Source organism: Octopus sinensis, linkage group LG10, assembly GCF_006345805.1.
Source record: "Octopus sinensis linkage group LG10, ASM634580v1, whole genome shotgun sequence".
Taxonomy (NCBI): Eukaryota; Metazoa; Mollusca; class Cephalopoda; order Octopoda; family Octopodidae; genus Octopus; species Octopus sinensis.
Window position 1 is genome coordinate 72,048,744 of NC_043006.1, and position 23,886 is coordinate 72,072,629.

Below are 23,886 nucleotides of genomic sequence, written 5' to 3' on the forward strand. Positions count from 1 at the left end.
TGTATGTAATTATTAATTTATTTGTATGTTACAAATAAATTGATTAGAAGTTGAAAGCTTTTTCTTTTCTTTTTAATCTTAATTCATTTTTCTTCAGCTTTCAACTTTTAATCAATTTATTTGTACTGCCATTTAAAAAAAAAATGTCATCTTTTTGTAGCATACAGATAAATTAGTAATTACATCCAATAATCCTCCGTTTTCTTCTTGTTTTTTCCTTTGTGTGTGTGTGTGTGTAATTATAAGCATAAAAAAAGTTTGTTACTATCTGGGAGATATTTATGGTAGCGGAAAAAGTATTTTAACTGCTATTTCTAAATTTGGTGTGTGGCGAACCAATTAGCTGACCCCTGATTATAATCATACTTATAATTATAGAATATTTGTATAATATTACCCAAAAAGGTTATTTTAACGTACCAAACTACTTGGTAAAATTATTGATTAATTAATTAATTTTATCCTTTTATTATTATTGATATATATATATATATATATATATATATATATATATATATATATAATATATATATATATATATATAATATATATATATATATAGTTTGACTGTCAGAAGAAAGAGTACTTGATGCCATTGAAGAGATTAATATTTTTAGCTTGGTCAAGTCAGTCTCTTGCTACTTTCAGCTCAGAGTCTTCAGGTAAGTTATTATTTCTATGCATCATCAGAGATTTCAGGTATGTATGATGAATAATCATGCACATATATGAGTTGGTAACATTGTAATGTTAATCTCTTGTTTTTTTTCTGTTGCCCAGGTGATGTCAAAGGCTCGTGCTGAGCATAATACTACTCCTGCCTCCCCTGCGGTACTCCCAGAGTATCGCTTGTGGGAAGATCATTGGATCCGTTGTGCCAAAGAGCTGAACCAATGGGATGCAATACAAGATTTCTCAAGTTCTAAAGGAAATACCAATCCCCATTTGGTATTAGAGAGTGCTTGGAGAATTCCGAACTGGACTCTTATGAAAGATGCTCTTGCACAGGTGAGGCTGTTTATAAGGATTCTTGAATGATGAGGATGAAGGTTATAAATGAATCAGATTGTTGAAGTGAGATATGGCTGTGTGGGCAAGAAGTTCAGGGTTGTGTATGATATGTCAGATAAGTAAAACGAGAAAATGTACCTGCTTTCTATTTTGTTATTGTTTCATTTTAGGTGGAGATAAACTGTCCTAAGGAGCTTGCATGGAAGATGAATCTCTACAAAGGATACATCACCATTTGCCACCCTGATGAACACACAGGAAATTTTATGAATACTGTAAGTTTGATGTGTTTGTTTTATTTCCTTTCATTATCGAGTGAAGAAGTGCTTGATCTTCCCCCATGTTACTTTTGATGTTATTTTGGGGGTTTTGTCATCATTTAACATCCTTCTTTTCATACTGGCATGAGTTGGACAGTTTGACAGGAGCTGGTGACCCAGAAGACTGTGCCAAGCCACAGTGTCTGCTTAGACATGGTTTCTGTAGCTGGATGTTTTACCTAATGCCAACAAGCAAATCTGTGATATTGATCAGAATATTTGCTAAAACCCAGCTTTTATACCAAGAGATGGGCTACAACAAATACTGCTGCTGCTGCTGCTAATAATAATAATAATAATATTAAGGCAGTGTGCTGGCAGACTTGTTACAGTGCTGGACAAAATGCATAGCAACATTTCACTTGCCTTTACATTCTGAGCTTAAATCCCACCAAGGTTGACTTTTCCTTTCATCCATTTTTCAGGGTCAGTGTAATCAACTGTCCCCCCTCCCCACCAGAATTTTAGGCCTTGTGCTTATAGTAGAAAGGATTATTATTATTATTTCTATTAATTATTACCAATTTTACTACATCCTTATTGACTGACATTTCATAAATGAAAAAAAGAAATGTTCAGTTTTAATTACATTTAATAGCAATCATGTATTTGCTTGATATATGTGTGTGTGTTTTGTTCTTGTATCAACAATGTATAAGGGAGAAATTTTAAAATGAAATCCATAAGCTAAAAAATAAATTGTGTATATTTGGGTAGTTTTACTAATTTTCAACATTGTAACACTATGCTATAGTTGGGTCCTTATCATTATAAGGTCTGCCTCTTTGTATGTTAGATTTAAAAGCTTCTTCATTGTATTGCTTCATAATTATCTCACCTCCTTTTTTTTTTCTCTCTCTTTCACTATGTTTTTCTGACTGTTTCTCTCTCTGTCTCCTTTTCTCACTGAGTTTCTCTTTTACACCTTAACAGATTGAGAAAATGGTTGAAGTTGCCAGTAATTTGGCAATAAAGGAATGGCGGCGACTCCCTAGGATTGTTTCAAATGTTCACGTACCTCTGCTACAGGTGAGAGACTCCAGCTGTTTTTTTTCTTTTTCAGCTGCCTTTTTCTTGTCCATGTTGGCATGGGTTGGACGGTTTGACTGGGCTGGCACACTGGAAGGCTGCACCAGACTCCAGTCTCATTTGGCATGGTTTTTTACAGCTGGATACCCTTCTTAATGCCAACCACTCTGAGAGTGTAATAGGTGTTTTTACATGCCACCGGCACAGGTACTGTTTCCATGACACTGGGGTGCTTTTATGTGTCACTGGCATGAGTTCCAATTTGTGTGACACCAGTATCTGCCATGACTGTGATTTTGCTCAGCTTGATGGTTCTTCTTCTCAAGCATGACATAATGCCAAAGGTCTCAGTCATTGCCTCCATGAGGCCCAACACTTGGAAGGAACTCAGCCACTTTGCCTCCATGAGGCCCAACGCTCCTCACCAATCCCCATCCCTTATTTTTCTTCCCATTCTTTATTGCACCTCAGCAATGTGGTTGAGAAGACACATATCTTCAGCCCCACACTAAAGTACTTCTTAAGAACATTTTGCTAAAGTACTGCTGTCATGCCTCTATATAATGTAACAGTCTCTGTCACTAAAATATGAATTCATAAAGCATAAATCACACCTGGTTTTTGAAGCCAAAAATGTCTTTTAACATTCAAACTGGCCTATTTGGCCTGAAAATTCTATCTGTTTTATATTCAAACCAACCAGATCCACATTCCCTTCCCACTACTTACCCTCACCTGTTTCCAAGTAAGATAAACACTTTCCTGTAACTAAACATATTTTCAGGGAAGACTGAAAGCAATTTCGCATGTATTATGATGATGATGCTCATTTACGGCCATCATCATATGGCACACGCATCATCATCATCGTTTAACGTCTGTTTTCCATGCTGGTATGGGTTGGTTAGTTTGACTGAGGTCTGGAAAGCCAGCAGCTGCACCAGGCTCCAATCTGATCTGGCAATGTTTCTACAGCTGGATGCCCTTCCTAACGCCAACCACTCCGAGAGTATAGTGAGTGCTTTTTAAGTGCCACTGGCAAGGGAGCCAGTCAAGTGGCACTGGCATCAACCATGTTCGGATGGTGCTTTATACGTGCCACCAGCATAGGGAGCCAGTCAGGTGACTCTGGCAATGACCCATACATGAATGGTGATTATTGCATACCACCAGCACTGGTATTGGCCACAACTACAATTTCTATTTGATTGTGATTTGATTTGATTATATATATACAGGTTGCGACAGAAATAACGCCCTTTTTGCAATTAATAACTTTTAAAGTATGTTTAAGTAATTTTTTATTGAACACAAATTTATTGCATTACTTAACCCTTTCGTTACCAACCTGGCTGAAACTGGCTCTGGCTCTGAATACAAATGTCTTGTTTTCATAAGTTTTGAATTAAAATCTTCCGTCAAACCTTAGTCACAATTTATGTTCCTAACTCTAGCTTAACGATAACTAAGTTATTTTATTAAATTCTTTGTTATATTTAAAGTAATTGAAAGAAACACAGAGCATCTCAAAATAAATACTGTAACGAAAGGGTTAAAGAAACGAATAATATACTAATGGAAAAAAATCGCAGAAGTTTTTAGGAAACTCAATCAGAAACCAGAAAACTTGAATACAAAAGGGTGTTAGTTCTGTCACACCCTGTATATATACACACATACAGACACACATATACATCCCACACACATAGACACAACGGTCTTCTTTCAGCTTCTATCCCCCAAATCCACTCAAAGCATTGGTTGGTCCAAGGCTATTGTGGAAGACACTTGCCCAAAGTGCCACCCAGTGTGACTGGACCTATCTAATAATAAATGAATTGAAAATTTAAATGATTTTACATTTACTTGTGGTTCTTTTCATTAGGCTGCCCAGCAAATAATGGAATTACAAGAGGCTGCTCAAATTAACCAAGGTCTCCAGCCAGCCAACATCAATCGCAGCTCATCTTTACATGATCTGAAAGCTATTGTGAAAACTTGGAGGTGAGTGGTTCTGTTTGATTATAAAATCTCTGTTCACGTTTCTGTGTACATATCTATCTGAATTCAATGAGTATCTAAGTACGTATGTAAATGTGTACATGTGTGTGTTGCTTTTTTATCTTTAAAGTGCCTGGGTGTTTGTGCCTTACTTCTAAGTAGGATCAGTTTATATTTTTGTATTTTATTTACTGTCTGTTTGTAACTAATTATGCAAACACACTCCAATACCAATTAATGTGTCTCTGTCATCTTTTTTTTATTATTGTGTTTGTTTCTTCTAACTTTGAAATGCGTATGTGATCGTTTTATTTTACATATTTACATATGTGTAGATACACACCAACACCATCTAATGTGTCTCTATTGTTGTTGTAGGAATCGTCTACCAATGATTTCAGACAATATGTCACATTGGAGTGACATCTTTACCTGGAGGCAGCACCATTACCAGTTCATCATAACCAACCATGACACGCACACCCAGCAAGAAGTAAGAATAGTTTTCATCCTTTTCCCGCTTCACAACAAAACACCTAGTCTTTACTGACCATTAGTTTACAAATAACATAGGGCTTAATATTGAGTAACAGTAAGGGTTGAACCTGCATATAGTTGAAACACTTTTCCATGCTTTCATGGGTCAGACGGAGTTTATTGAGGCAGTTCTTTTTCTAAGACTTGATGCCCTTCCTCTTTCCAAACAAGGTGCAGGTGTGGCTGTGTGGTAAGTAGCTTGCTTACCAACGACATGGTCCCAGGTTCAGTCCCACTGCATGGCACCTTGGGCAAGTGTTTTCTGCTATAACCTCGGGCCGACCAAAGCCTTGTGAGTGGATTTAGTAGGCAGAAACTGAAAGAAGCCCGTCATATATCTGTGTGTTTGTCCCCCCCCTCCCATCGCTTGGCAACTGATGTTGGTGTGTTTACATCCCCATATCTTACCGGTTTGGCAAAAGAGACCGATAGGATAAGTACTAGGCTTACAAAGAATATGTCCTGGAGTTGTTTGTTTGACTAAAGGTGGTACTCCAGCATGGCTGCAATCAAATGACTGAAACAAGTAAAAGAATAAAAGGTGATAACCAGGCATGTTCTGGTCATCACACCAACAATAATAATAAACGATATATTTATACTCAAAACTATATAATACAAATAACTATTCAGCTCTTATTATTATTTATGATATTTAAATAAATCTTTACATATTATACAATAGTAAGAAAAGAATTAATATAAATATCCTGAGTCACATCCAGTTTTAAAAGCACCAATCATAGACCCCAATATTCAATTTATTCATTACAACAATATTAATATATATATATAAAGGCAATGAACTGGCAGAAACGTTAGCACGCTGGGCAAAATGCTTAGTGGTATTTCGTCTCACTTTATGTTCTGAGTTCAAATTCCACCAAGGTCGATTTTGCCTTTCATCCTTTTGGAGTGGATAAATTAAGTACCAGTTGCGTACTGGAGTTGATCTAATTGACTGCCCCCTCCCTCAAAATTTTGGGCCTTGTGCCTAGAGTAGAAAAGAATATTAATATATATATAACCTGTAAATATTATTTTAAAAGCAATACAATCTATGCACATAAAAATTATATTTTCAAAAATTTTTTTTCTCATGACAGGACATGTTCTTGCAGAATATTGGGAACAAATGACACTGCTTATATGACAGTGGCAATCATTTTACAACTATCATGCGATATCAACACAAATAGACAAACACACACACACATGATGAGCTTTTTTTCAGTTTCCATCTACCAAATTCATTCACTGGGCTTTTGTCGGCATGGGTTTATAGTAGAAAACACAACACTTGTCTAAGTTGATATACAGTAGGACTGAACCCAGAACTATGTGGTTATTACACAAACTTCTCAATCACACAGCCACACCTATGTGGCTGCACCTGTCCCTAATATTCTGCATTAAAAAAAAATGATACAAATAGTTTAAGCAGTGAAATATATTTTATATTGTGAGGAATGTCCAAGCAAGCTTGACCAGATGTTGGTGATTGTGAGGGAGACAAGTCTAAAGTTATAGATGCTTTTACTGCGGCATCCTAAGTTTGTCCTACTTTCAGAAAGAGAAAAAAATAGGTTATATCTTTGGGCCACAAAACTGCACTTATGCTGTGCCCATTGATCCAGTTTCATCTCTCACTTACACCTGTTTCTGACTGAGACATCCTTTTAACTATAGTACAGTTGCAAGCTCCTTGCAAAAAAGAAAACTCATATCCATGTTTCCCTTTTTTGTTCTGTTTTTATTTTTCAAAAAGTCATTAATTTTTTTGCATTTATTTCAGCAACACAGTAACCATTCCATGCTGGGGGTCCATCATTCTGCTCTTGCTATCATCCATTTTGGTAAGATCGCCCGCAAACATAATTTAACCAGCGTTTGTATAGACTCATTAAATAGGTATGTATAGCTTGATGTTTATTATTGATTTTTGCATCATTTTACTGTTTTACTTGCAGTTTTTCAGGATTCTTTACATCAGGTGGCAGTTGTTTAACCCTTTAGTATTTAAATCAGCCATGTCCGGCCCAAATAATTTATCTGTTTTATGTTCAACCAGCCAGATTTTATCTCTCACACCTACCCTGCAATGTCATTCTAAAAATGCAACAGCCTTCATCATCATTTAACATCCGTTGTCCATGCTGACATGGATTGGATGGTTTGACCAGGTTGGAAGGCTGCACCAGACTCCCGTCTGATTTGTCATGGTTTTCTATGGCTGGATGCCCTTCCTAATGCCAACCACTCCAAGAGTGTAGTGGGTGCTTTTACATTCCACTGGCACAGGTGCCATTTGCATGACACTGGGTTGCTTTTACATGCCAATTTGCATGCCACCAATATCTGCCACGACAATCACATTATTGAATTCCTAAAGATATGAGATAATGCCTAATTAATTTGAATTGATGTGAATAAATAAGCTTTACATTTGACAGAAAAATCTGAATACTAAAGGATTAACTATTTTGATTCCAATCTGCCCAAGACCCTTGATTCTCTGGTACAAACTTCCTGTTTTAAAGTGATCTGAATTATAATTTCCTACTAAAATTTCCTGTTACATCATGTTCCAGCATCTGCTTAATAATGCTTGAGTCATTTGGGTTGTAACCTAAACAAAATTTCTACATATTACACTAATAAATTAGAAATGGTACTCAGTTCCAGATTCATTGTGTAAACTGGCAGGGAGATAAATAATCTCCTTTGGGGTAGAACACCAGTCTGTCACAAGCTACCCTCAACATATATTCTGACACTAAATATTTTTGCCAAGCAGCTGAGTGAACTGAGGTCATGTAGACTAAAGTGTTCTGCACAGTTGCACAATACCAATGTATTACTCAGCTACTTTAATACCACTACTTTCACTGTTGCATATGACAGTTAAGGAATTTATATTCTAGTGTCCTCCTTTGTATAAAATTTATGATAATGAATTATATTTCCAAGATGTAATCATAGAGATTTAAATTATTTCATTTCAGGATCCACACAATCCCGACAGTGCCCATTGTGGACTGTTTCCAGAAGATACGACAGCAAATCAAGTGCTATCTCCAAATGGCTAGTACGATGAGTCGTTCAGAACTCCAAGAAGTATGTCTTACTATTGTTTTGTAAATTTTTTTTTATGTTTAGTTTTAACCATTATCAAAGGAAGTGGGTGAGTTCAATCTCATTAAATGCAGTTGTGACATAAATTTTCATCTCCCTTTATACTCATAAAGAGGAATGCTGTGATATATTGACTCAACCATTGCTGTTATTATTCAGACACCATCTTTAGCAGGCTGCCAGCAAGGCTAAAATGGCTCTCCTGCCAAAGGCCACCTTGGTTACTTTATGGCCTCTGTGTACTTATTATTGTTACTATCACTATCCAGTAGTACAGGGTTCCATGATTTATTATAATAATAGCAATAGCACCACCAACACTATTAATAATAATAATAATAAGCGTAGTATTTGGATGGCTGTTGACTCCCTTGAAGGGTTTTGTTTTTCATCCTGTAGATTGTCCAAATAGACGAAACACTCTCCTCACTGAGAATGATCTCAGTGGGGATGCTTACATAGTCACGGATGGCCACACTGTACTCTGAATGTTGTTCTGACATACCCCTTCATGATGTTGCTACTTCTCTCTTCCTATTAGGGAAGGTGAGGGTACAGCTGTCATGGCTATTGCTAATAAGGGTACAGGCCAAGGACATTATTGATATGTGTGGGTTGGGGTATACCCTGATGAGAGCTGTGGAATGGAGACAGGAGTCATAGAAGAGAAAGATGAATTTAAATATCAAAAAATCTTTGTAGGACATAGATAAGAATGAGAGGTGGAGCTAGGGGAAAATAACTTTAAATAGATAAATCATTGTTGTGACTTTGGTTTTTAGGTATTATTTTCTTCTAATCTTGTGTTTATATACCCTACTCTGAATAGTGGGACAGAGACAGGAAATAGAAAAGAGAAAACAGATTTTAATGTAGATGGAAAACAATGGAAAAAGTAAATTTAAGTTGACAAATCAGTGTTGTGACCTGTCTTTCTATATATTTTTTCCACCAATCTCGTATTTGTAGGCAGAAGTAAGGGAAAAGAAAATATTTTATTATTATTGTGAAAACTTTTCCTTGATATCTGCTGTATTTACACATTATCCATAGAACACCTCCCAGACAGTTGAGGTTGTTAACAGATGTTGTTTATAATACACTGGATAAGATGTTGAGGAGTATCAGGACAGGATAAATTTTTTTTTTTTAATGTGTACCCATAAGTGTTCAGTAAAAATATTATAACTATGAAATTTAAGGTGGTATTATTGTTGTTAATATTTATTATCAAAATTTTTCTTCCCCCCATCCAGTTGTGTTTGCAAGGTTTGGACATAATTGAGATAACAAATCTGAAATACTTTACCAAAGAAATGACTGCTGAGCTTTACGTCCTCAAAGGAATGTTCCTGGCACAGCTCAACCGTTCCGATGATGCCAACAAGGCATTCTCAGCAGCAGTTCAGATGTCCGACACTTTAGTGAAAGCTTGGGCTCAGTGGGGTGACTATCTAGACGCTGTCTTTACACGTGATAAGTAAGTACTCTACTTCACATCATCATCATCGTCATTATTATAATCATCAATTCTATCATCATCATGGACAACAGCAGCAGATAAAGATTGAATGGGTGTAAAGCACAACATGCCACCATTCTTTTTCATCATTTGTCATCTCATCTGTGAGAGACTGTATCCTCAGCAATGCTTCATTTATCTTCTTTGATCTTTTTATGTCATAAGGTGTCTATTCTTGTCAGTGCATACCCGCGTGCGCGCGCACACACACACACATGCACACACACACAGAGTTATAAAGTGGTTAAACAATGATCGAACCATTACCTGTGGATATAAATATATACTTATATACATATGTATACATAATTTAACCATGTACTTAATGGAGAAATATGGTGGCTCTCATAGTGCCAGATATTGCATTTAAATGAATTTATATCCAGTTATGTCAATACTTGAGTAAATCACTTGAATTTGTCTGACGAAACCCAAAATTATCACCAGTTTAGCAAAAACTAAAAACCATAGCCTTACTACATAAAATTTGTCTTGAGTTTTCCAATAATCACTGCTGTACCAAAAGCCTATATGAGAGTTTCCCTCATGGTAAAGTTTGTTCACAGAACATCCATATTTAAGTGGGAATAAATATTACCTCAATATATATGTATCATCATCATCATCATCGTTTAGCGTCCGCTTTCCATGCTAGCATGGGTTGTATATATATATAAATTTATATTTGGGACAAGTGAGTAAGTGTACAGGCCGAGCCACATGCTGAAAAAAGACACCAAATGTCTCTAAACTACCTTGAAATATCACAAACATGCACTGAACTCGGGCAAATGAACGAAAAGATTCATGTAAAAGGTTCAATTACATATCAATTGATTTCAGGATTAAGGGGAACCCCACCTTTTTCCATCATTAGTGTAATACAACCCAATACACATAAATACAAACAATTGTACAAAATTCATATATATATATATATATATAATCTGTTTTTCTGTGCTGGTATGGGTTGGTAGCATCTAACAGTGTTTTCTATATATCATAGTTTTGAGTTCCATTTTTCTGTTTTCATCACTAAAACCTATATATAGCACAGCAAAAATTAAAGTTTTGGACTTAGAGTTACCAAAGGTTTCGTATCCACAAAACCAAAGCATTGTGGACTTGAGGAAACGCTCAGAGATCGAGATTTAAGTCTTAACATTTAAAAACGTTTATGAGGACGTGTTGTCTCCTCTGAACCAGAGGCGCCCTCCCCTCCAAAAAACAATCCTTATAGACCCGAAATAGCCCAACTAGCAAACAGGGAGATCCAGCTTTTCAGCAGGTAGCGCCTGAAGTGGACACACTTAGAAAAAACCTCCCCACTCAAGGCACCAGGCTTTTGTTGTAATAATTACTGCTCTATTCTTTAGATTGTGCTTCATTTCTGATTTATGTTTTTTTGACTATATGTATATATTCTATTCAATTTGCTGTTTCTTTTCAATTTCCCACCAGACAAATTCAACAAGGTGTTTGGGCTATAACATGTTACCTGCACGCCTGTCGACACCAGAATGAAAGCAGATCTCGCAAGTACCTTGCCAAAGTCCTCTGGCTTCTCACATATGATGATGAAAAAGCAACATTGACCGAGGCAGTAGATAAATACTCGAATGGTGTTCCTGCAGTGCAGTGGTTGCCGTGGTAAGTAGCATCTGCAGATGATTTCATTGTGTGCAACTTCCTTTCACAGGTTTTGTTAGTCATTAGTCTCTGAACTTGCTGGGGTACCACATTCAAGGGTACTTAGTGAATTATATTGGTCCTGTTTCTTTGTCTTTTATCCTTTGCTTGTCTCAGTCATTGGACTGCAGCCATGCTGGAGCATTGCCCTGTGAATGGTTTTAGTTGAACAAATGAACTGTGGTACTTATGTTTTACTTCTAGTACTTAATCTGTTGTTTTCTTTTGCCAAACTGCTAAGTTAGGGGAACATAAACAAACCAACGCCAGTTGCCAAGCTGTGTCGGTAGGGCATACACACACACACGCATTTTTATACAATTGAGCTTCTACACAGTTTCTGTCTACCAGATTCACTCATGAGATGATGGCCAGCCAGGGGCTGTAGTAAAAGAAACATACCCAAGTTTCCACACAGCGGGACTGAACCCAAGGCCACATGGTTGCTAAGTGAGCTTCTTAACCACATAGCCATGCCTCATTAGTTATTTCATTGACCTCATAAAGAGATGAAATACAAAGCAAAGTTACTTGCCAATAATTTTCATCGTTGTTTTTTTTTTCTTGTGTAACATTTTTTATTATGTTCACAGCCTCCTCCTTCTCCTCTAATATATCATACCCTCTGGCACAACAAACAGCCATGTAGTCAGTCTCACATAAGAATAACTACTGTACATTACTACAATGTAGTACCAGATCACATGGAGGCTGTGTGTACTGCAATGTACTAATAGATGCCAAATAACTACCAATTTACCAGCAGACTATCATTAACCATCAGGTACCTACATTGTCACATGACCATGTACTAATGCTATCACATGACCACCATGATCAACAGACTATCACTTGACGACCACCATGTACCTGTGGACCTGAAGACTATCAAATGACCTTGTACCACCAGACTATCACACAACTACCATACACCACCATGCGTACTCATCTCATTCTCGTTTCAGGATTCCCCAATTGCTGACATGTTTGGTAAGAAGTGAAGGCCGCTTGATCTTAAATTTATTAACCCAGGTGGGTAGGATGTACCCACAAGCTGTCTATTTCCCTATTAGAACCCTCTACCTCACTCTGAAGATTGAACAGCGGGAGAGATGTAAGTTTTATTGGAGTTTTTTTTCTTTCTTTTGCCTTTTATCACAGATTGTTTTAAAACCCTACTTGACATGGCAGCACTAACAGAACAGATCTTTATCTAGCATATATGGATTTGGCAATTTCTTATTGTGTGTGAGTGTGTGCGCATGTGTGTGTATGCATGTACCTGTTACAGTTTCTTTTATGTATGTGATGTGTGGTTGTGTAAAAGTGAGAGATTGTGTGTACATCATTACCATATTGTTGTTTTCTGTCTGCTTTCCGAGCTGGCATGGGTTGGACGGTTTGACTGAGGACTGGTGAACCAGAAGGCTGCACCAGGCTCAATCTGATCTGGCAAAGTTTCTACAGCTGGATACCCTTCCTAACACCAACCACTCCGAGAGTGTAGTGGGTGCTTTTACGTGCCACCGGCATGAGGGCCAGTCAGGCGGTTCTGGCAACAACCATGCTCAAAAGGTGTTTTTTTACGCGCTACCTGCACGGTAGCCAGTCTGGTGTCACTGGCAACGACCGCTCTCAAATATTGTTTTTCATGTGCCGCTAAAGCGATGCTGGTAACGATCACGCTCACATGGTGCTTTTTACGTGCCACCAGCACGGGAGCCAATCTGTGGCTCTGGCAACGATCATGCTCGGATGTGCTTTTAACATTCCACTGGCACGAGTGCTAATCAGGCAGTTCTGTCATCAGATACGTCAGCGATTTTGATTTGACTTCACTTGCCTCAATAGGTCTTCGCAAGCAAAGTTTATTGTCCAATGATACATGTCTACAATAATTGATGTGTGTGTACACGTGTTATATTTGTTCTATCAAACTATGACCTTGCTACCTTGCTTACTTCACTCTCTTTTTCTTTCTCTCATCAACAGACAAAACTAACGAGGCAGCTAATGCTACCACAGCCAGTCGCAGCAGTAGTAGCAGTCCTTTGGTTACTATGACCCCTAATGTTGCAAATGCTGCTGCTACTGGAGGTACAAATTCAGCAGCATCCACTCCTCTATCTCAAGTGACCAGTCCAAACACTCCTCGGACACCAGCCACTCCAGATTCAGGTGAGAATGGCATTCTTCAAGTCGTACACTGCCACATTTTCCTTTCTGAGAAAAGACCATGACTGCATATGTGTGTGTGCATGTCTGCAGAATGAAGTGGTTTGGTGCAGCTGTTTGACCACAGGCAACTTGGCACCACTGACTGGACATTCTGCCTTTATTGGTGAGAGTACATTTTGGTACTGGAGTTAAACATGGATATGCACTGAAATATATACATAGAGTCCATATGTGTGTGTTTGTTTTTGCCATTTACTTGTTTCCGTCATTGGACTGTGGCCATTCTGGAGCACCACTTTGAAGGGTTTCGGTTGAACATATTGACACCAGTACTTACGTTTTAAGTTTGGTACTTATTCTATTGGTCTTGTTTACCAAACTGTTAAGTTACATGGACATAAACAAACCAACACCAGTTGTCAAACAGTGGAGCAGGGACAAACACACACTCACACACACAATAGGCTTCCATACAGTTTCTGTCTACTAAATTCACTCAAGGCTTTGATCAGCCTGGGGTCATAGTAGAAGACACTTGTCTAAGGTGCCATGCCATGAGACTGAACCTGAAACCACGTTATTGCAAAATGGCCTCCCTAATTACACAGCCATGCTTATTTTTATGTGAAGTTATATATAAAAACATTTTAGCATTTGACTTAAGGGTTACTCAGTACTTTTTAATAGAGTATGTATTTATTAACTTTTCCTTATAAAAGTTTATATGGCCTAGTGGTTAAGATGTTGGGCTCACAGTTATGATTCTTGGACCAGTCAGTACATTTGGTCCTTGAGCATGGCCCAAGCTGCAGTTTCTCAGCTAAAAATCTGTGCCAGCTGACTGCTAATAAAGCCCTCCTTGAGGATGTTCCACAGACCAAGAGCAGGAGAGTCAAAATAGTGTCCACCTGTCCACAACTACAAACACATTTAAAGTAATCTGTAAATGTATGGCACATGCTCCCAAGTCACGATCATTTGCTAGTGATGGTTAAGCTTTCTTTTACACACACACACGTTTATGTAAGTGTGCATATGCAATAATTAGGATTACAATCCCCATGTATTACTACACCACACACACAAACACACCATTAACAGCTGTTTGTTCAGTCTGAGAGTAACTCAATAATTTGAACACCGTTTCCTGTCCCAGCTTACTCTCTTCACTCCCATCCCATGAGTCACTATTTCTTCTGAATTCCATTTATACCCAGTCTTGGAAGCCCTACAAAGGTCAGGACTACTATGCTTTCTTTTTCTGATCTTTTTTTTTTGTTTTGTTCTTTAAATTCATTGAAATTTTGTGTTTCTTTTCCTTTGCCAGATTTTATCTCATCCGGCCAACAGCAGGCCAGTGTTTCTCCTGCTGGACAACAGTTGGCTCAAGTGCAACAGCAAGCACAGCCAGCAGCAGCAGCAGCAACGGCAACTGCAACAGCAGCTACAGGCCAGCAAGGGGAGAGTGGTCCAATCCGAGCCACTGCCTCCATGTGGCGCTGCAGCAAAATAATGCATATGCAGAGAGAGATCCATCCGACAATCCTTTCATCACTCGAGGGAATTGTTGACCAAGTAAGGCCCCTTCTTTTGTTTTGTGCTCTTTTGTGTATAAAGCTGCTACTTTCATGTCTTGCATGTATGTATGCCCAGTATTTCTACTGATTCATTGATGGCTCTGAGCATATCAATGTCTATGCATATGTTTGTGAATACATCGATGTGTAAGTTTAAATATATGTTTGTGAGTATATGGATATGTATGTTTTATCATGAAATCGAAATTGAACCAAATTTGATGACTGGCACCTATGCCAGTGGAGCACTAACAGCTCTATCCGAGCGGGATCACTGCCAGAGCAGCTGTGTGGCACGTAAAAAGCACCATTTGAGCATGATCGTTATCAGCGTTGCCTTACTGGCACATGAACAAAACATTCGAGTGAGGTCGTTGCCAGTGCCGCTGGACTGACTCTTGTGCAGGTGGCATGTAAAAAACACCGTTTTGAGCGTGGCTGTTGCCAGTACCGCCAGACTGGCCCTTGTGCCGGTGGCACGTAAAAGCACCCACTACACTCTCAGAGTGGTTGATGTTAGGAAGGACATCCAGCCATAGAAACACTGCCAGATCAGATTGAAGCATGGTGCAGCTATCTGGTTTGCCAGTCCTCAGTCAAATCGTCCAACCCTTGCTAGTATGGAAAGTGGACGTTAATGATGATGATGATGATCATTGTCATTTTACATTTGTTCCCCATGCTGGCATGAGTCTTGCTTGTGCATTTCATTTTTGGCTAGTGTTAGTATGGGCATCCAGCTGTAAGAACCATGCCAAGGCAAACATTAGAGCTTGGTGCAGTCCTCTAGCTCACCAGCTTCTGCCAGACCTTCCAACCTGTGCCAGCATAGAAATCAGATGTTAAATTATGATAATGATACATCTACTGCTGAATCCCCTTCTAACACTAACCATTATACAGTGTATTGGATGTGTCTTTTGGAACTCCAAGTTGAGGGAGTTTGTCACATCTTCAGTAGAAGTAGACTAGAGGCCCCTCTTAACTGTACACATTCTCTATATGTTCGTGCATGTGGGTACATATGGTTGTGTGTGCGGATGTTTATGAGTATATAAGTTCTAAGTCATGTATAATGTTTTTGCTTATCTATAATTCTCTTCTTCAACAGATGGTCTGGTTTCGTGAAAATTGGTACGAAGAAGTTTTACGGCAGTTACACCAAGGTTTGGCTAAATGTAATGCTGTAGCTTTTGAAAACAGAGGGGCTGGTGAGTATTTTAGAACTGTTCTTGTTGTTATTTATCAGTTTAGACATCTGAGGATGTATCCCAGTGCTGCTAGGCTATCTTCCATCCTGGGTGTTGTATGTTTGCAAAACTTGTGTAGGTTGAAGGAATTCTTGTACCTGAGCATCAATAATTTTTACATATCCTTTCTTGAAGTTGTCTCAACAGTTCCACCATGTTCTGACTGCTTCTTTTTTCTCCATCTTCTCCCAAACTGCAGTTGCCGAGACCACAATAACCCCGCACACGCTGAACTTTGTGAAGAAATTGGTGAGCACTTTTGGTGTCGGCATTGAAAATGTCTCCAACGCTGTCCAGACATTCTCCAGTGCTGCATCTGAGTCGCTGGCTAAACGAGCCCAGGCAACTGCCAGAGACCCTGTTTTCCAGAAAGTGAAAAGTCAGTTTTCTACAGACTTCGACTTCAGGTCAGTTAGTCAGATTATAATATCATAATTAACTATCATGTTTTAAGAGTGAAGCTATTTGAATGTGATTACCTGCTTATTTGTGAGTGGGTGTGTCTATATGTCTGCATGTGGCAATCTGTCTTGAGTGTGATTATTAATTTGTTTGTGAGCAGGACCATCTGTCTGAATGTGACTATATGCTTATTTGTGTCCGTCTGTCTGAGTGCGACTCTGTGCTTATTTTTGAGTGTGGTTGTCTAATTGTCATAATGTGCCTGCCTGTCTAAGTGTGTTTGCTTGCTTGCTTGTGAGTGTGGCTATCTGTGTGTAAGTGGGACTGTCTGGCTAAGTGTGACTATACGTCTATTTGAGTGTGACAGCTTGCTGGCTTACTTGTGAGAGTGGCTGTCTACTTGTGTAAGTGAGACCTCTATTTATTTATCTGAATGTAACTAACTTCTCATGTCTCTGAGTGTAATTTTTTACCAGTCTATCAGCCTGATCTTCATTGTCTGTTTATCTTGTTCCATTGTCTGTCTGTATGTAAGTCTATCATTTTGAGTTTCAGTCTTTGTGAGTGTCTGTTTCTCTGTGTAGATGTGTGTCTCTGTCTCAGTAGGTACACCTCAGCAGTTGCTCATGTTTGTGCGTGTGTGTGCATGCGCATATCAGTATTTGCCTGTGTATATCTGTATGTCAGTGGTTGCATGTATGTGGGTGCACATCAATAGTTACATATGTGTGTGTATGTCAGTAGATGCCTGTGTTTATGTGTCTGTTAATTGCCCTGTGTGTGTGTATGTGTGTGCACGCATGCACATGTCAATAATTATGTGTGTTTCCATCCATCTGTCCCTTGTTGTTAGTGTTGTTCCAACAAATGTCTATACAGTAGAATCAGTCACAAACTAACAGACCAATGCACAGCAATATTCAAAGCTAGTGAAGGCAGTAATTTTCATGAGCACTGTTGTCCTTCTCTAAAATTGTCGTTCTAACCTTATTCTCTCTCTTCTTTAGTGTGCCAGGTTCAACAAAACTACACAACCTCATCAATAAAATGAAGAAATGGATCAAAATACTTGAGGCCAAAACACGCACACTACCAAAGTAAGTGGACACTCTGGTTTTATAGCTTCCTCTCTCTCTCTCTCTCTCTCTCACTCTTTATTTTTCTCCTTTTTTCTCTTTCCATCATTTTTTCTTCTACTCTCTCTAGCTTTTTTTCCCATTTATTTCACTATTTTCTACCTTTCAGACTTTCTCTCCCTACCCCTCTCACCTCTTTCCCCAAACACTCTCTCCCCCATCCTACTCATCTTTTCACTCTCCTCTTTTCCCCCTCTCCACTCTCCTTTCCCACTACCCCTCTTTCCATCCCTCTCCTTTCACTTTTTCTCATTTTTAAAACTTTTTATGATGGACTAATATCCAAAATGTTAAAACTCTTTCCCTTTTAAGTATTAAACTAATTCATCATCATCATCATCTGTCGTCCATGCTGGCATGAGCCAAGCAGTTTGACCAAAGCTGGAGAGCTGTACCAGACTCCAATTGTCTATTTTGGCATGGTTTTCTATGGCTGGATGTCCTTCCTAACATCAACCACTTTACAGAGTGTAATGGGTGCTTTTACATAGCACTGCACGAGTGCTTTTACAGACACTGCATAGGCACTTTTACATGACACTAGCCCAGGACTCTTGCAGTTCGATCCTCACCACCAGGGGCACCAGTCTTAACTCTTCTGCTGTGTAGTACTAGTCTTCTTGAGTACAGCAAGGCACCAGGCATTCAGTGTCCTGAGGTTGTTCTTCAGTACTTCATCCCATGTCTTTCTGGGTCTCCCACTTAACGTATTCCATCTACTTTGAGAGATCAGCATTTCTTTATGGAACTGTTAGCATCCATCTGCATCACATGACCAAACCAGCTCAATCTTATCCCTTGCACTAAAACTTGTCCCTTCTTTGTTGTCTTCTTTTTCTGCTCATTGCCTAATATATATATATTATGTTCATTCCAGATCTTTCCTTATTGAAGAAAAGTGTCGCTTCCTTAGTAATTTCTCCATCAACAATGTTGAAGTTGAACTGCCAGGCGAGTTTCTGCTTCCAAAGGTAAGAGAGAAGAAATTTTTTTTAATTAAATGATTTTAGTAAAAGTTGTATGAGTCTTAATATCTGCAATTACCACAATATATATGTGAATGTATGTGTGTATGTGCATGTGTATTCCACTCCAATACTGGTGTCATGATAAATCCATCCAGGTTTCTCTGAAAAGTCACTGCTAAGTGAGTGGAACTGTGGCACTAAGAGGACCCTTTTGTTTTTTGAGAACTTGGAAATTTCTAGAGAACTGGTGTTACAATAGAATACATCCAGTGCACTCTGCAAAGCTGTTGGCTTAGTTACTTTGGTATCCAACAATAGAAACCAAAGCACAAATGGAATGTTCAAGTTAGTTACAGTCCTCCAATCCATCTAGGACAATAATAAATCAACTGACTTTGACAAAAATGACCTGTCCACTTCATGCCACCAGCATTGAAAGCAGACTATGATGAGGGTGAAATGTGTGTGCATGTAATTTGGTGTTGTCATATTAAGTGGGTGTTTGTTGGTTTAATCTTTTGTATTCTTTCTTCCAGTCTGGACACTATTATGTAAGAATTGCTCGATTCATGCCAAGAGTAGAAATAGTTAAGAAACACAACACTGCCGCCAGAAGGTTGTATATAAGGGGACACAATGGCAAGGTAGGTGGACATGATGCCTTTTCTTATCCCTTAACAGGGTCACATTACACTGTTATTCTTTCAATAGATTTTCTTCACTTCATCATCATCACAAGGAAGAACCATTACAATTCCTCCACCATTGTCATCATCATCAGCCACTATAATTTCTCCTCCACCACCACTGCCACCATCATCATCATCATCATCATAATTCCTCCATCATCATCCTCAGTATACACTATATTTCCTCCATAATTATCATCAATTCATCCATCATCATCACTTTCTGCAATTCTTCCATTCTCATTCCCTTTATCTTTTCCATCAGCTGTGGCCAATGCTAGTGTTGCATAACCAGCCCATTTAAAAGTACCCTTGAATCGCCGGACGACACGTTGTACTTGAAAAGACCTGTTGAGTCAAGTGAAATTGTAGTTGTGGCCAATGCCAGTGCTGGTGGCATGTAATAAGCACCATTCAAGCATGACTCGATGCCAGTGCCACCTGACTGGCTTCCTGTGCCAGTGACACGTAAAAAGCACCATCCAAACATAGTTGATGCCAGTGCCCCCTGACTGGCTCCCATGCTGGTGGCATGTAAAAGCACCCACTACATTCTCGGAGTGATTGGTGCAGGAGGGGCATCAAGCTGTAGAAACCTTACCAGATCAGATTGGAGCCTGGTGTAGCCTTCTAGCTTGCCAGCTCTGGTCACACAGTCCAACCCATGCCAGCAAAAAAACAAGACATTAACAATGATGATGATGCAATTCTTCTGTTATCATTTACTACAATGATCCTGCTATTATTCCATATTTATATATGTATGTTTATCTCCCCCCTTATATTTCAACATAATGTTTATATGTATACATGTACATATATCACTGTTCCCTTTGTCTTCCTATACAGATTTATCCCTATCTTGTCATCAACGATGGCTGCCTCACTGAATCTTGTCGTGAAGAAAGGGTCCTACAACTATTAAGGATGCTGAATTTATTCCTCACAAAACAAAAGGTAACTTCCTTTTTCTAATCTTGTTGAGTGCTCACCACAAGTGTATCTGCACACGTATGCACTTGCAGAATTGTGCACAGACATGCACACATTTATTGAGAATAACTTCATCTATTTTGGCAAGTTGAGTTGCAATAAAATTAATTCTTTGGTTTTGAAAATAATGAAAAAAATTTAGTAAAATAACTTTGTTATTATGAAGCTGGTGTTTGGAAAACATAACATGAAATTTTGACAGAAGGTTTTTTTTTAATCGAAAGCTATTTAAAACTTTTGTATTATCGAAATGGGAGAGTCATGGGTGGGTTGGTATCAAAATGGTTAAGTCTGTAACCAGGTTGCTGAAGTCTGATGAAAATAGTGAAACCTCAAGAAATAAATAAAAAACACTTATGGCTCTCTCAGCGTAATTACTTCAGTTCTACCCTTTTTCTTTGATGAATATATTAGAATGTGAATTTTCATGCTTTAAGATACTTGCTTATATATATGTGTGTGTGTGCGCATGTATACTGCTCCAAAGTATGGTGGTTTTAAACTAAAATTCTATGTCCGCACAAAGGAGAATAAGTTCAAGATAAGATCTTACTCACGTAGAGGAACCTGTTTTTTTATGTACGCAAGAGGTTTTCGACAGGACTTTCCAGAGATACATGGAGACTAAAAAAAGCTATTGACAGTATTTTAAAAATATCCTGGTTCATACTTGTTTCTGTACTTGCTTACAAGTATATTTCCAATTATTGCAATAACAGAAATACTCCTGTGAACTAATCAAAAGTATTCATTTGACATTACTTCAATCTATGCATTAGTCAAGGAATATCTTACCTGGCTCTACTGGGAGAGTTACCTATGTTTGACTAGCAACCTATCCGAGAAGGTTAAGCTATGCTTGATACACTTCTTTCTCCAGAAACCAAAGTTGAGAACTGTGGTTTAGGAAGTCATTAGTCTTTTGTTCACTGGTTGCATTTATATAATTTAAACACAGGGCAGTTTTTAACCTTATCACAAACCAAACAAGAAAATGCTCAAAAACAATTCCTCTTGTTTTATATATATGTGTGTGAGTGTGTGTGTGTGTGTATTTTTTAATTACCATCTTAATGAAGTTTTGTTGCATCATTATTTCAATCACCCCACCTCCTTTTCTCTGTCTACTTTCAGGAAACAAGCCGAAGATTGTTGTATTTCACTGTTCCCAGAGTGGTATCCTTCTCGCCTCAGATGCGCCTTGTTGAAGACAATCCTGCTTCAATCTCTCTACAGGACATCTTTAAACAGGTAACTATCTCTTTTTGTTACCAGTACTGACAATAAACTGACATAGATATTTTCTCAACATTAATCTGAAATATTTCCTCATCAAATAACTGTAAATGAGTATTCGTTCACCATAGGCAGTTAGTTATCCACCCTTTTTTGTAATATTAGCCTCAGCTGGTATCTCTATACACTATGTTGTCTGAAGCATAGTGCATATAGATATCATTATGTTTGCCAGAAAATTTTGAAACCCTTTCCGAGTTTTACTTTCCAGCTCCCACAATATATCTTTTCAAATTAAATCATCATCTGATATCCACTTTTCCATACTTGCTTGAATCAAACAATATTTGTTGAGGCAAATTTTATATGACTGGGTGTCCTTGTTGCCAACTCTCATTTGTTTGCAGGCAAGGTAATATTTGCCATAGCTAGGCATGTTTTTCATGGAAGACTGAAAGTGAATAACGTGGTTCTATGATTGTGATACTCATTTACAGCCATTGTGTGATGTCAGACTAAGAGTGTACACACACACACACACACACACACACACCATCAGGCTTCTCTCAGTGTTCATCAAACCAGAGCTGTAGTAGAAGATACTTTCCCAAGGTGCCATGCAGTGGGATCGAAACTATGACCATTTTATGAAAAGTAATCTTCTCAACCACAGCCTTACCAGCACTTAAATCCATTTAACTTCCACTTTCTTGGAACTGGTAAGCCAGAGAGCCACACCAGACTCCAGTCTGATTTGGCATGGTTTCTACTGCCCTTCCTAATGCCAACCACTCCAAGAGTGTAATGGGTGCTTTTTATATCACACTGTAATGTATATAAAATAGCAAAAATCTATTTTGAACCCATTTTGATTATTATGCTGTCTCATATGTGTGTGATATCTTTGCTATACACACACACACGTGTGTGTGTGTGTATAGCAAAGATATTACACACATATGAGACAGCATAATAATCAAAATGGGTTCAAAATAGTGTGTGTGTGTATATATATATATATATATATATAATAAATATTAGGGAATAAATCCAAATTTACAGGGAAAAAAATCAGATTTAGGATTAAATCCAATTTTATAGTAAAATATTATATAATATTAATTAGAGACAAAACCACTATTTTGCAAAACAAACAAGGAAAGACAATCAATACACACACACATATATATATTTCACAGACAACTGGAAATTAGGGTCACTGATTGTATGACTGACACTCATTTATATCTGTCAAGTGATGTCAAGGCAAGGAGATGCAAGCATGCCCCCCCCACACACACACACATACACGACAGTCTTCTTTCCATTTCTGTGTGCCAAATCCACTCGCAAGGCTTCAGTTGGCTCTGACCTGTTGAAGAAGACACTTGCTCGCGTTGCCATCCTGTGTAACTGAACTTGAAATTGCATGGTTGGGAAGCAAACGTCTTAATTATACTATCATGTCTAAGCCTATACATACAAGCACAAACACATTTGTATCTTTTCTTCTTTCGCTCAATTTCTTTCTTTCTTGTTTTCATTATCTCTCTCCTCTTTTCTATACAATTCACTGCAATCTCTCTGCCTGTCTGTCTATCTTTCTCTCTCTCTCTCTGACACACACACACACACACACACACAAACACATACTGAAGACTCGACAATAACCTCTTTCCTATTGTAGCGCTGTCTGAAACGAGGAATTGAGCATGACGCCCCTATTGCCCGCTACTATGAACGCCTGGCTACTGTGCAAGCCCGCGGCTCCCAGGCTAGCCACCAGGTTCTCAGAGATATATTAAAGGACGTACAGACCAATATGGTACCACGGGGACTGTTGAAAGAATGGGTTCTGCACACGTTTCCTGATGCCACAGACTATTGGACATTCCGAAAAACTGTGAGTAGCTTTTTATCTTTTACTTGTTTCAGTCATTGGACTATGGCCATGCTGGTGCACCAGGTTTCAGTCAAAGAAATTGACCCTAGTACTTATGTTTTTTTTACAAATCGGATTGTTATTCTATCAGTTCATTTTGCCAATTTGCTAAGTTACGGGAATGTAAACAAACTAAATCAGTTGTCAAATGGTGTGGAGGACAAACTTGAATACACACACAATGAGCAGTTTCTATGTACCAAGTTTGCTTGCAAGACTTTGGTTGGCCTTCAGATGACACTTGCCCAAGATGCCATGCAGTGGGACGGAA

At 38.4% G+C, this 23,886-nt stretch overlaps 1 protein-coding gene across 1 annotated transcript in view; it reads left to right on the plus strand.

The window, feature by feature from the left end:
* The window catches only part of LOC115216407 (transformation/transcription domain-associated protein-like), a 129,253-nt gene that overhangs the window by 98,016 nt on the left and 7,351 nt on the right, over positions 1-23,886 (plus strand). The window contains exons 67-86 of the mRNA XM_029785717.2: positions 781-1,008; positions 1,182-1,286; positions 2,265-2,360; positions 4,246-4,364; positions 4,740-4,854; positions 6,694-6,809; positions 7,904-8,015; positions 9,290-9,513; positions 11,017-11,205; positions 12,210-12,358; positions 13,237-13,422; positions 14,750-14,997; positions 16,111-16,210; positions 16,449-16,656; positions 17,659-17,748; positions 18,665-18,758; positions 19,292-19,399; positions 20,294-20,401; positions 21,572-21,688; positions 23,361-23,576. Of these exons, the coding sequence (XP_029641577.1) occupies positions 781-1,008; positions 1,182-1,286; positions 2,265-2,360; positions 4,246-4,364; positions 4,740-4,854; positions 6,694-6,809; positions 7,904-8,015; positions 9,290-9,513; positions 11,017-11,205; positions 12,210-12,358; positions 13,237-13,422; positions 14,750-14,997; positions 16,111-16,210; positions 16,449-16,656; positions 17,659-17,748; positions 18,665-18,758; positions 19,292-19,399; positions 20,294-20,401; positions 21,572-21,688; positions 23,361-23,576 (2,928 nt within the window). The remainder of the gene's footprint in view (positions 1-780; positions 1,009-1,181; positions 1,287-2,264; positions 2,361-4,245; positions 4,365-4,739; positions 4,855-6,693; positions 6,810-7,903; positions 8,016-9,289; positions 9,514-11,016; positions 11,206-12,209; positions 12,359-13,236; positions 13,423-14,749; positions 14,998-16,110; positions 16,211-16,448; positions 16,657-17,658; positions 17,749-18,664; positions 18,759-19,291; positions 19,400-20,293; positions 20,402-21,571; positions 21,689-23,360; positions 23,577-23,886) is intronic.